The sequence below is a fragment of the Castanea sativa genome, chromosome 11 (genome assembly GCF_040712315.1).
Source record: "Castanea sativa cultivar Marrone di Chiusa Pesio chromosome 11, ASM4071231v1".
Classification (NCBI taxonomy): Eukaryota; Viridiplantae; Streptophyta; class Magnoliopsida; order Fagales; family Fagaceae; genus Castanea; species Castanea sativa.
In genome coordinates this window covers 47,667,766-47,680,889 of record NC_134023.1, presented here as the reverse complement: position 1 = coordinate 47,680,889, position 13,124 = coordinate 47,667,766, and the positions used below count along the sequence as shown (strand labels likewise).

Here is a 13,124-nt window from a genome sequence, read left to right as displayed (position 1 = left end):
AATACGTTTCCTTGTGATCCATAGAAAACAAGCTCATTAGAACAAATAAATGTTTTCTAGTTTTTGAAAGCGGAAAACATTTTTCATAGACCACCACAAATAACTCCCACAATAATTTCTTTATTCACCATGATTGCTAGTGACCAACATTGATTGAGCATTGACCTATTTTACGAATGACATTTTTTTGCCCAAACCACAAACCAATCACTTTTCCATTTAATTTTTCAAGTAAATTCCAATTTTGGGATATGCTTTCCCAATTTCCTAATATATTACTCGCAATGTGGGAGTCTAACCTAATTGTAGGACCTACATATTGTGAGTGAGAAGTTACATGTTTAATACGCAAATGAGTATGTTTCATATGCGAGGTAAAAGCAAAGTTGGCATCGCCGCATCCGCTAAATGTGCCAAATGAGAACGGCAAATCCCAGCCAACATGAGATGGCCCCACGCCACTGGAACTGACATTTGTGAGCCTACTTAGTGCGTAATCAAATCATATCATGCTGTGCAGTTTGCACTTTAATCACTTTCTTCATCCCAGATCCCTCTTTGAACCTGTTCTTACATCATCCATTGTTTCCCTTTTACTGTTGGGATGTGGAAATGCAATGAGATGTTAATTAATGTTATCCTAATCCAAATTCAACAAGTCCAATAATAAAGGTGTACACTTAAACCAATAATAATAAAAGGAGTATTATCTTTATCCATGCGTGGCAAATCAAACAACATTGACATCATCGCAGCACAAAAGGTGGAAATGCAAAAAGTTTCATGTAACAAAGCAAATATGTATTCATGAAAACATATTACTATGGTACTATCCAAGCATAAAACATTAAATTTTAATGCACAGAGGAAATCATATCACATTGAGAGAAGCCCTGTTATGGACACAAATTCCATTGATTGCTTCAAGGAAAACTAAGACCTCCAAATTTGATAAATAGAGTACTTTGAGGAAGTCTAGACCACCACATTAAACTAGCTAAGAATTTGTAACTTAAAAATTCATGATTATTATTTATTCATTCCCAATATATGAATTATACAAGACAAACTTCCAAATAGATAAACATAAATATTAACTTCCAATTGTCTATCAATAAAACTAATCTTAATCCAAACTAATTTATTTGAGTAAATAAAACATATCTCTGTCACTACTTATCCTATAATAATTAAAATAAATTAGACACATAACAAATCCTCTGCTGATTACCTCAATGGCAAAGGCTTGATGACTTGGAACGTGTAACATGAATGGCAAAATAATTATTCAAATCAATCGTGTTGGCAAGCAATTAAAAGAAATCATTAGAAAAGAATCTGCAAACTTCTTGTTGAATGGTGCTTAGGAAATTCAGGGTCTATATAAACTTGGTCCATAAACTTGTCAAGGGTTCCTTTACAAAGAGCTAAACAAATTGCATCCTCTGTGCATTCCAGAAAAATTGATTGGAAAAACCACCACTATCCCAACAAGCTCGAATTTCATGATTCCAGCATGCAGGAACACTCGCACACACCACACAAACTATATATACATATATACACACACACACACACATACATACATACATACAAATTGCGCACTCCTTGTGCATCCCAAAAGCTTTATAAAAAGCCACTTAAACAAGTTCCAATGAATTCCAGCTTGCATAAATAAAAATATAAAATACAAAGGAATGTGTATATGTATGCATATATTGTGTGTATGGAGAGAGAGTATGAAGATTAGATGAGAAGTGCATCAGTACAGTATAAATAGTAGTAATGAGCTGCACATGGCCAACCTGTTTACAAGACGGCAAATTTCAACTAGAACTAGGTCATATCTCTGTAAACACAGCCTTAGTTCCAAAGAACTTGTAACAATATAGCTTCAGCTTCATGTTATACAAAGTATAGGTTAGAAAAGCAAGAATCTGATGACTATAGTGAGGCAAGCCATTTTGTTGACAGAAGAAGAGTGACACTTACAACAATGAGTTCGAAGAGTTGATTTCCATGAGTTGCATTTGCTCTGATAAAGAGAACCTGAAACCAATTAAAAATAACTGAGGATTTAGAGAACACAGTAGCGAGAGCAAGAAAGAAATATGGACAATGAAACAAAATTATCAAATTACTGAGAATGATGATAGTACACAAGTTCCCAACTATAAGGAGGAAGATCAACAATTACATAGTTTCCTTGGATATCCTTTTGCAACTTTAACATCATAATCTAGGAATACAGAATCAAACCTGCTTATGTTAAAAATTTCAATAGTTTTACTTCATTAAGGAGGGTCATTCAGAAATTGGGAAAGCTAGGAATATGCTATTGATTAACTCACCCGCATGTGTTATTATGAACTGTCAGATATTTATTATTAAGTAAAACATGGTATTTTGTTGATCCAACAGTTGAGACAGAGAAAACATCTAGAAAAAAAAAAAAGAGGCTATATGATAATGATCCTTGGGAAGGTCAACATGTAATTTCACACAAGGGCAAACCATAACTTCAAAACCAACTTGTTCTGGTTGATCCAGGAGTGTAGGAGAGACACAATAGCAAAGTAAAAAGGGGGGGGGGGGGGGGGGGGGGGGGGGAGGGAGAAGCTCTTCAAAGCTCAAACAATAATATGTCCAAACAAACAAGCAAATATTTGACAAAAAAATTTCCGTGGATAGTATGTGTGTGTGTGTTGGCAAGTTCATGGGAATATTTCATAGTAAGCAGAAATACAAAATCTGCAATTGAAAAGTTAGAAGACAAGTTTAAACAAAGATTATTCGAAAGAAATTACAGAAATTAAGGGAAAAAAAAAAGTGAAAGAAAAAAAAACGCACATAATGAAAGAGGAAAATTTCAGCCCCTAAGCATTAGGCAGAATATACTAAAGGGCATTTTAAATCTTGAGAAATGAACATTTCAATTTATTAAATGTAAGAAGATAGGTGCGATAAGACCAGGAACTAGAACCCTGTTTCTCCTCTTTCCAGGATGCCAAATGGAGTTCTAGATGATTTCTTTTTCTTTTTCTTTTTTGGTAAGTTAGACGTTTGCTATTTTGAAAGGCATCCTGTGGAGTTTGGAGAGCTATCCTGTTCCTCTCAATGTGGAGTCTAAGGAGGAGATGAATGGCCAAACTTTTGAGGGCATAACAATGGTTGCTAAAAGTGTGGTGTGCACTTAAGCGCAAAGGCCTCCAAAGCTTAGACGCAAAGAGCAAAGCACAAGCAAGTGCCTGATTAAAGTAAAGCACACATTTTAAATAAAATAAAAAAATGTAGTAAATTTGAAAATAATAACTAATGGTCAATACAACAATCAAGTAATCAATCGATCATATAAAAATTCAAACATAGCATTTTATATAATTCTCTTGTGCTTTACAAATATACACAACCCTGATATTTGATAACTATGATCAAAATGAAGTACATGATTGTTGTTATCAAATTCCAGACTGACCCTTTGATGAGGTCTCAAATTTGGAGCAAAGTCGCCACCAATCATAGGATTTCTAGGTGTAACGCCTAATGCCTAATTATTTTATTACCAGCTCAGGATTAAGAGCATATGAGGTCTCTTATCATACATCAGGTAATAAAGTATATACGAACCATTGACATAGGTTCAGGGGTTCACTTATACGGAGAAGGTGTTAAATACCCCAAGACATCCATTTAGTAACAGTTATCATATTTTAATTATCCCTTGATTTTAATGATCCATATACAATTTTATTAATTAAATAATAAATCAAGTATGCTAAAAGAAACAAACGATCGGATTAATTGCCCTACAATATCATTCTTCTATCATGTCCTTGTATCTGTATATGGATTGTGACTGACTCCAAGGTTTAGAGGGTCCAAGGCCTACCCTTTATATTAGTTTCTCAAGAACAATTAGATGGAAACCTCATAGGTGTGTGGTATACAATTGGGCTAACTCCAATCTTGGTGGGAGGGGCGCTCCAACTTTGTGTTACATGCTCAACTGAGTTCAAGTGCTTTTAAGGACTTCCTTACCAGATCTAATCTGTTATGTCCTAGGGATTTTTCTTGAAACTCCTAAAGGTTTTTGGAACTCATTTAAGACTCCTTTGTAGTGTTTAAGAGCCGTTGTGGTTTCTTTGTGGAAGTTCTCAATGAATGAAACAAAGAGGGAAGTGGGTATATAGGTTTCCGAGACCTTGGTGGCTGCACCTACAATGTATGCTTAGCCACCATTTTCCATATGTGCATGATCAACCTAAATTTTGGTTATTTAGACTTTCTTCCACATTTTTGGTGTCACTCTATGTGCAACAAGCTTCTTATTTTTCACATGTTCTTGCTCTTTATGCCAAGAAGGGAGATATATCCTTGGCTGGTGAGCACTGTTGGCCATGCATATAGTGTACCATTTAATCTTTGGGATTTACTTTGAGCCGAGAAGAGTTGAAAGGTCAATAGAACTTACGTGTCCACACATATGGTATATGTTCTGGCACCAATTTTATTTTTGGGTTGGGTTAGGATTGTTTTGGGTTTTAAAGGCCCAAATGGTCGCATATACAGTGTATGTTCAGCCATTAATATTTATTTTGGGGGCAAATTTGGCTTAGTTTAGACTTGGGTTCTTGTTTGGGTCCTGAAAGTGTCAAGTGGCCACACATACAGCCTATGGTCGGCCACTAAGATTGCCAAAATAGGTTATCAACAATAGTTGAATCAAAATATACCCAAAAGGCAAATATCAAAAAGCACTAGAATGGCAAAGTGACTTTTATGCCTAACATAAGCAATGCAATGCAATTCTAAAGTATATAATCATCAACCTCATTAAACATAGGACCATCATCATTGTCACCACAAGATTTGTAACCCTCATCATCTTCCTCATCCAGTTCATCTTTGAGTTTTGGGACAAACTACAAAGACCAAGACAAAAAAAAAAAGATGGGGGTCTGGGTTTTGAGAGACAAACTACAAAGACCAAGAAATAAAAAGGGGGTTATGGGTTTCAGGACAAACTAGAAAGACCACAAGGAAAAAAAAATGGAGTCATTAGGTCAAGCAGAGGAGAGAGAGAGACTAAAGCTGTGTTTGGATACGCTGCGTTTGCGTTTTGCTGAGAATTTTCTGCGTTTTTTTTTTTTTTTTTTTTTTTTCAACGTGCATGAACAGTAATTGGTACTGTTCATGCACGTTATTTTACTGTGCGGGAGACTAATTTCACTGTTTATGCACTGTTCATAAGACCCACAAGCACTTTATTCAGAAAAAAATATTAAAAATGGGTCCCACAATACTATTCACACATTTAAAAATTATTTTGCTACAGTGTTTTCAGTTTTCAGTTTTCAGCAATAAGCTTTATCCAAACGGACCCTAAGGCAGAAAGCGAAAAGTGAAAAACACACACACACACACACATATATATAGGTAGATAGATAGAGAGAGATGTACCTGGTAAATGGAATTGACTTCATAGTCTTCCAATCTGGTGTTGTGTGGTGGTGAGATTGTTTGGTCCCAATATATATTTTTAATGTCTTCTAAAATTTAAAAATGGAACGTGAAGGGGTGGACTTATGTTTATGAAATCACACCATAAAATTTGTCTTTGTGTAGAAAATCAAAACTATATATCAATAACATTAATACTAATAATTCAATTTAATAAATGATTTATTTTAAAATTGTATATATAAAAAAGCTCCAAAAAAAATTCCACTTTGTACATATTGAAAAAGCTTCAAAAAGTGTGCCTAAGATGCAGTTTTGTAAAGACGGTTCACTTTAGAGGCAAAAAGCATTGAAGGCTTTGCAGTTTAAGAGTGTTTTTACCCATGAGCTGAAGTTTGTTTATAAAATTCCTTCATTCAGTTCAGTTGGATGCATATCCTGTGTGACCAAACCCCAGGACCACCCACTTTAACCCATCAAAGTAGGAATGTCAGACCACTAGCATTCACAGAATTAAAAAACAGAAGGGAAAGAAAAGGTAGTTTAAATGACAGACATGTATGATGTATGTACAGGTCCCAATAATTAAAGAATGTAATCTTCAATGGAAGACAACATTCTCCCTACTGGCAAAGAAGATGAAGCTAAACAAAATTATGCAATTAGGTTAGATCTAAATTCATACAGAATCAATAGCATTCACACATCAACTGAAGACCAGTTTATTCATTTAAACAATTGGCTTTGGAATAAGTGAACTCACATTTTGTTCCCATAATGGCAACTATAACAAAAACCATAACTTTTGCCCTTCATTCTTTCCAAGCATAAGGAGCACGGTCAACAACCAAATAGTCTCCCCTGATGTCCTTCACAACTCGAATCTCATCATCAAGGTACACAGTCTCAAACCTATAGAAACAACATGCCCTTGATACCACAACAATATGAAAATAAAACAAAACAGAAGAACAAACCACCCCTATCACATTCTTCTATATAACAATATATAGAACCAGATAATGATAAGAGCATAATCAATAACAAGCACAAGAAATTGTCGTAAAAGACTACACAACACCCTAAGATCAGTTAAGAGAATAGACCTCAAAATCAGCTATGTAATTCAATGTTATACAAGTTATAAGTTACAACATATGCACATAAAAAAGAAACCATATATATATAAACCACCGACCTTCTCGCCTATAAGTGTGCTGCGTGCAAACCATGAGAAAGTGTTAAGTGTTTTCTTTGAATAAGTAATCTTTATTTGTAGTTAGCAGAATGGTTCGAGCTTGTAGGGGAATACCAAGTCTTTAATTATTAGTTGCATTATGGGTATATTGGTCCATATTTTCAGGACAGAAAATTGTGTTTTTCAGCTTTGGAAAATGGCAATGGGGTGAGGTTAAGGCTGCGAACTTTTCCTACCATGACTGGCTTTTACATCCTTCTCTTAGAAGGATATGACTTGGTCCTAGGGACACTGGTTATGGACACTGGGGAAGATACTTTGGGATTTTTCAAAGCTAATGATGAGACTAAAGTTGAAGGGAAGGGAGTGCTCTTGCAAGGGTTGTCTGTACTGGAAGATACTAAAATACAAGATGCAGCAAGAACAAGAAACTTGGGGAATTGTTGCAACTCAGCAATGGAGACATCACAATCTCAACCTTGGGCAGGTTGTGTAGACTCTGGAGTACAGAAACTAGTGGAATTTATCATATATGATGCAAGCTGAACCATAAGAGAATTTTAGTTTTCACTCTTATTAGAAGCTTTAAAAGATTCTAATAAGGGGTAATTTCCTTGAATGAGTATTTGGTGTAGTGCAGTCCATAAAAAAGTTACTTACTTTTTTGTGTAGACAACTGTTTTGGGTAAAATTTTAGCTGCGGATAATCTTATCAAAGCAATGTTATATATGTAATTGGTGTTGTTTGTGTAAGTGTAGTAGTGAATCTATTAATTATCTATTGCCACATTCTCTTTTGAAAGAGCTTTGTGGTCTTTTGTATTTTCTACCTTTGGCATTAGAAGAAGGTAATAGATGTCTACTTTAGCTGAAAAGAGTGGTTTGGCCTTCAAAAGAACAGTCTCAGATGGAATGCACCTCCTCTTTGCCTCATGTGGACAATTTGGAAAAAGAGGAATATACTGAACTTTTGAGGGTACTAATGAGTCTTCCTTGTTTCTTAAGCTCTTTGTATGAATGGACTACTGTTACTGGCGGAATTTCTTGTGCTTCCTTGTTGACTTTGGGGATCTCTTAAACTGAAGTTTGTAATTATCTGGGGGATTCTCTTGTTTATTCCACATGTGCTCGAGTTTCTTCTTTATTTGATTAAATAAATTTCTTGTACTACTTACCCCCCAAAAAAAAAAAAACAAAGCTATAGATGAACCGCTAGCAAAAACGACTAGCACTAACAAAGATGAAGTAACACGTAGTAACTAGTAACGTATGAAATAGAAAATAATGTAATTGAACAAGTTAAATCAGCCAAGGCTAACACCGTTACAGCCGTTGCAGTAGCGTAACTGAAATGCAAGTGAGGTATAAAACACAATTTGCATCTAACCACGGTCATTTAGAAGATTCAATGAAAATCAAAATAATTTCATTATCAGTATCTTTTTTTCGTTTATATCTCTACGTTCTTCAATATAAAAATTTCCATTATACCTAATCGGTTCTTTTCTTCTTTTTGTATATAAACCTAACCGATTCTTTTTGCAGTTTTATCAATAGACAAATGCAATTAACAAAAGAAATTATTAATTTTTATTAGTCAGTTATGCACCCAATGGAATTTGAACCCACGACCTCAGCTGATTAGCAAAAAAAAAAAAACAAAATACACTACAAGTATATCATTAGCAAAATCAACCAAGAGATCATAACGTGAGGACTCACCAGCCCTGCCCAAATGGCGGCAACGGAATTTCCCAATTCTTCCCACGTAGAACCGCACTCGTAAATCTGACACAAACATCATTTTAGGGATATGTTATCAAATCAAATCTTTATACCATACTTGTAATTTTTATTTTATAAGTAATTCCACATGCAATTGGTAGTCTTGAACTTAAGAGCTCATTGTCAACCTAAAATGGAATTGGACAAAGTATTCCTCCAACCCGGTTTGGAGATATCTCCTCCAACTCATTACGTGGCTCATTACGTGGCGACATGTGCTTTTTAAACACATCACGTAAATAAATCACATGACGTAGTTAGTTGTAAGAATTTCTCTGCAAACCAGTTTGGAGCTAAACTTTTTCCAATGGAATTCCAAGTATGCGAATTTTAGATTTACTTCATAAATTAAAGTAAAACTGTAAATTCATTAGAACAAAGTTTAGCTACAAAATTAATTACAGTTTTAGGCTACAACCTTACTCGATAAACTAAAAATTATTACATATTTTGAAAATCTAATATTAAATTGCATATTATTTACGCTCTTAATAGAGCTGGTTAAATTTTGTGTTAATCAGATATTATTTACCAGATCTTTTATGCATTATTTTAAACTATAAAAACTTGCAATTTAATTCATTATATGAAAAAATAGCAGCCGAATTTTCCACTTCCAATTTTAAAGAATTGAGATTAATTGCCATTTTCCGAGAAAATCTTTTTTCCGGTAAAACATTTTCCGTCGAAAACAAACAAACGAACATACCTAAAATTTACTCTCTGAGGAGAAGCGATTTCGATGACGGAGCGAACGAAGAAAACGCCGTGAGGAGGGAAAGTGATGACATTGTTGAGAGTCTTGTTCTCGACGTCTATGACCTGCAAAACGTCACCGGCGGCAGTACCGAACAAGCGCGCATTCTCGACGATGAAGAGCTGCTCCTTCTCGGTGGTCCAGAGCATCCGCCACGTGGCGGAGAGGGAGGCGCCGGTGGTGACTGTGTCATTGCCGCCGAGGAGGGCCAAGGCGTCGATGGCTTCGACGATGGAAGCTCGTTTGGGAGGGTCTCGCTGGGTCTTGAGGCCGCGGTCTTGGTCGGAGATGAGGGAGAGGAGGTGGCGCTTGGCGGATTGGGATTGGGCTGTGAGGGAGGAGGAGCAGGTGATTTTAGTGTGGCTGTGTTTGGGAGAGTTTGGGTTTGAGTTTTGGGGTTTGGAGGGAATGGGAAGGAGGAGACATGTGGCCATGGTGAGAAGTGTGAAGGAAGGAAGTAGCTGTTCATTATGGATTGATGGATAGGTGCTTTTTTTTCTTTCTTTTTTCTTTTTGTGAACTGGAAAATTGGCGGTTCAAACTTAAAAAGGTAGGCCCAGGTAGAGGATTCAGGATAGAGCTGTGTTTTTAAACAGTGTTTTGAAAAAATAAATTATAATAAATTACAAATTACTCCTCTAAAATTTAGTCGTAACTGGATCTTAATCTCTCAAGTTTGGGGATATATGAATTTTACAACCTGACATTTTAAAATTTAGACTTTACTCTCTATATTTTAGGTATAATTGAATTTTACTTCTTAAAGTTTGAAAATGTTAAGACTTTACACAAGTTTTAAAATTTAGAAGTGTTTGGATTTACACTCCCAAATTTCAGAAGTGCGATTTGTAATTTACCCAATAAATTATTAAAAGATGTTTGCTTGTTTGGTTTAACTAAAGACCTGTTTGGTTTAAAGATAGCTCAACTTTCATAACTCATAACTCATAACTCAATTCTCAGTTTTTAAAAACGCTCATTTGTTGTTTCCTGTTTCCATCACTCTAACTCTAATTTTTGAGTTTTGAGTGATGGAAACAAATGTTGAAAACCAAGTAAAATACAAATTTTTTTGTGGGACCCATGTGTTTTGAGAACTCAGTTATGAAAACTGAGTGATATAATCTAAAAACCCACTCATCCAAACAGGCTCTAAAACTCTAACTCAAAACTCAGTTTCCATCACTCAAAACTCAAAATTCATGAATTCCACCTAAAAAATCATTGTTTGGCTCAGTTTTTGTTTTCAATTTCCAAAACTTTACTCAAAAAAATGAGTTCAAGATATAGAAATTAAGAACAAGTTTTTAAGCTACGGAAACTAAGATGCTATAGCATTATTGTAAAGATTTGTACTTGTGTGATACTTGCAGTCATGACTCATAAATTTGTAAAGAATCCAATTTGCTAAAAATTTTAGAATTTAGCACCCAAAAAAAAATGTTTTATTTACTTTAACACACAATTTCACAACTCGGCTCGGCTCATATTTTATCTTTTATTTTTTACATCACATTCAAATACTATTCATTTATTTTTAGTCTTTTTCTCTTCTTTTCTGTTTCACATCACAACCAAACATTATTCTCTCAAACCCATGATCATTGCAATTGAGAGCAGAGAGGAAAATTGAGAGAAGGAGGGGACAAGCGAGAGATAGAAAGAGAGAGAATAAGAAATTATAAACTCAAGTAAACATTTGAGGCTTTTTGAGCTACAATAACTACTAAATTCTACTAGTAGCATTTTACGGTAGTAAATGTTAAGTTCGTTTAAGTTTAACATATGGAATGAAGGGTGTTTTTTGATGTTTGGGGTACTAAAATAGCATTTTAGCTGTTTTATAACCTTCAATATTAATGTTCTACAAACATTCACATCCAGTGAGACGTGTGTTATCAAAATGCTAAATTGATGATATTGTTCATCAAAAGGCACAAAAACATGGCTACATCCGGGGAGGTATTTTGCCCAAAAAAAAAAATTGCATTTTGGTGAGATATATCTTGTTAAAATACAAAATAGACGGTACTGTTCACCGAAAGGCACAAATACAAGCCTACATCCGGTGAGTCATTTTGCAAAATACATCATGGTAGAACCTCATATAATAAAGTCTTCCCAACTTGCTAGATTGTTGTTTATAAGTTTTAACCATTTTGCAAGTTATTTTTAATTATTTTGCTGATTGATTCAACCTGTCCATTAGCTTGGGCATAATATGGAGAGTAATTCAAAATTTGAATCCCATTTTCTTGTGTAGCCTTAGCTCTTGCTCCATTGAATATTATCCATTATCCAATGTCATTGATTGTGGTAAACTAACCTTATGGATGATCATTTCTTTTAAAAAAAATTTTAGAAAGAGTTTTAACCTATGACGTCTACTCTTAACGGTAGCTCTTTTATCATCAGACTAAGACACTAGCCAATTTTTGATGTAGGTGAGAATTGAACCCCAAATCTCTTATTCAACCATCAAAGACTTTATCAGTTGATGTAAACTAGAATCCACCATTTCTTTTAAGAATTGAATTACACAATTCTCAATAATATCCTTATAGCTAGGCTATTGCTTCAAATCACCTAGTAAAATAATCAATGGCAAAACAATTTTTCTTCCTTAAGGTGGATCCATATGGTCGATGTTTAATGATTGAACTAAGTTCAGCATTTGGAATCCTTGTGAGTAGGCCATGCCTTCGACATTTTTGGCAACCTTGAGCATATTCTATACAACCCTTTATTTATGATACTTGGCCATTGATAGCCATACCTATTGTTTGACCATTTCATTTTAACTCCAGACTGATGAGAAGTTGAGAACCATAAATTCGTTCATGAACTTCAGCCATAATCAAGGTTGTCAAAATCGGGATCCTACTTAAGATCATTGAAGGTAGGTGAGATCGTAGATCGTAGAATCGGATCGTGAATTGTAGGATCATGAATCGTAAGATCCTACATATTTTTAGAATTAAAGCAAAAAACACATTGATAATGACTTTGTATGTTGAATAATCACGTAAATTATAAATTCATCCATAAAAAAAACTAAGATTTGCATCATATGATGTAATTTACATGTTTACATCGCTAAGTCTATACTAACGAAACAAATATATTTAAGTTTTGACCTAATGTATTTAAAAAGTTCAATAAATGTTTAATTAGCAACCAAATACCAAAATATTTATCAAAACATACGGAAAATATTTTCCAAGTTTGAAATCCAAAATAAGTTAGCAAAAGGAAACTAGCTAACTACAATATGAAATCCAAAAGTAAGATAAATATTAAGGTGAAGTGAACATTTAATTATTCTCATTCTAAGGTTCTTATAACCACCGTCCTAAATTCCTAATCATCATCATCTATGTAAACATTATATATTTGTATAATAGAGCTACAAAAGACATCAAGATACAATTTCACACTCAACTATTCAAGTTATACCACTCAACAACAATTAAAGAGCATGCTCAAAAAAATCAATTAATCAATATACAAATACAAGCATAACTGATAAAATTATAAATAAAAAAATATTCTAGTAATATTAGAACACAAATTAGTATATTGATCAAACAAATTTAACAACATTATAACTTAAAATGCAGCAAAGACCTCAATCAGCATCAAATTCTTCATTTAGAAATGATGAAGCATTCCTTCATTTTGATTACAAGTGAACTAGAAACTAAAAAACATTTATTTAGGTTAACATAATTTTATGAAAATAAAATAAAAAGTCATACCATCACAACATGAAAAAATGAAAACCCTAAAAGCTTCATCAAAACAAAAAACTTATCCCATAAAAATAAAAAAACCAAAAATTTATGTTTTTTGTAGGATCGGTAGGATCCTATATGATCCTACACGATCTTACATACGATCCTACCATTTTTACGATCCTACCAT

At 34.1% G+C, this 13,124-nt stretch overlaps 1 protein-coding gene across 5 annotated transcripts; it reads right to left on the bottom strand.

Annotated features, from left to right (window-relative positions):
- Positions 1-200: 200 nt before the first annotated feature.
- On the bottom strand, positions 201-9,713 carry LOC142615015 (putative plastid-lipid-associated protein 11, chloroplastic). Of its 5 annotated transcripts, none has more exons than XR_012840633.1 (6): positions 9,153-9,713; positions 8,381-8,446; positions 6,224-6,372; positions 1,993-2,049; positions 1,806-1,898; positions 201-596 (listed from the first exon to the last, which is right to left on the bottom strand). XR_012840633.1 is itself a non-coding variant. In XM_075787665.1 (4 exons), exons 1-3 carry the CDS (start codon positions 9,632-9,634, stop codon positions 6,273-6,275), a joined length of 648 nt encoding a protein of 215 aa, XP_075643780.1. In that variant the 5' UTR covers positions 9,635-9,713; the 3' UTR covers positions 201-2,049; positions 6,224-6,272. The 5 variants fall into 5 exon arrangements, 1 of the variants encoding a protein (XP_075643780.1); XR_012840634.1 differs by having other exon boundaries at positions 1,806-1,892; XR_012840632.1 differs by having other exon boundaries at positions 1,806-2,049.
- Positions 9,714-13,124: the final 3,411 nt, after the last annotated feature.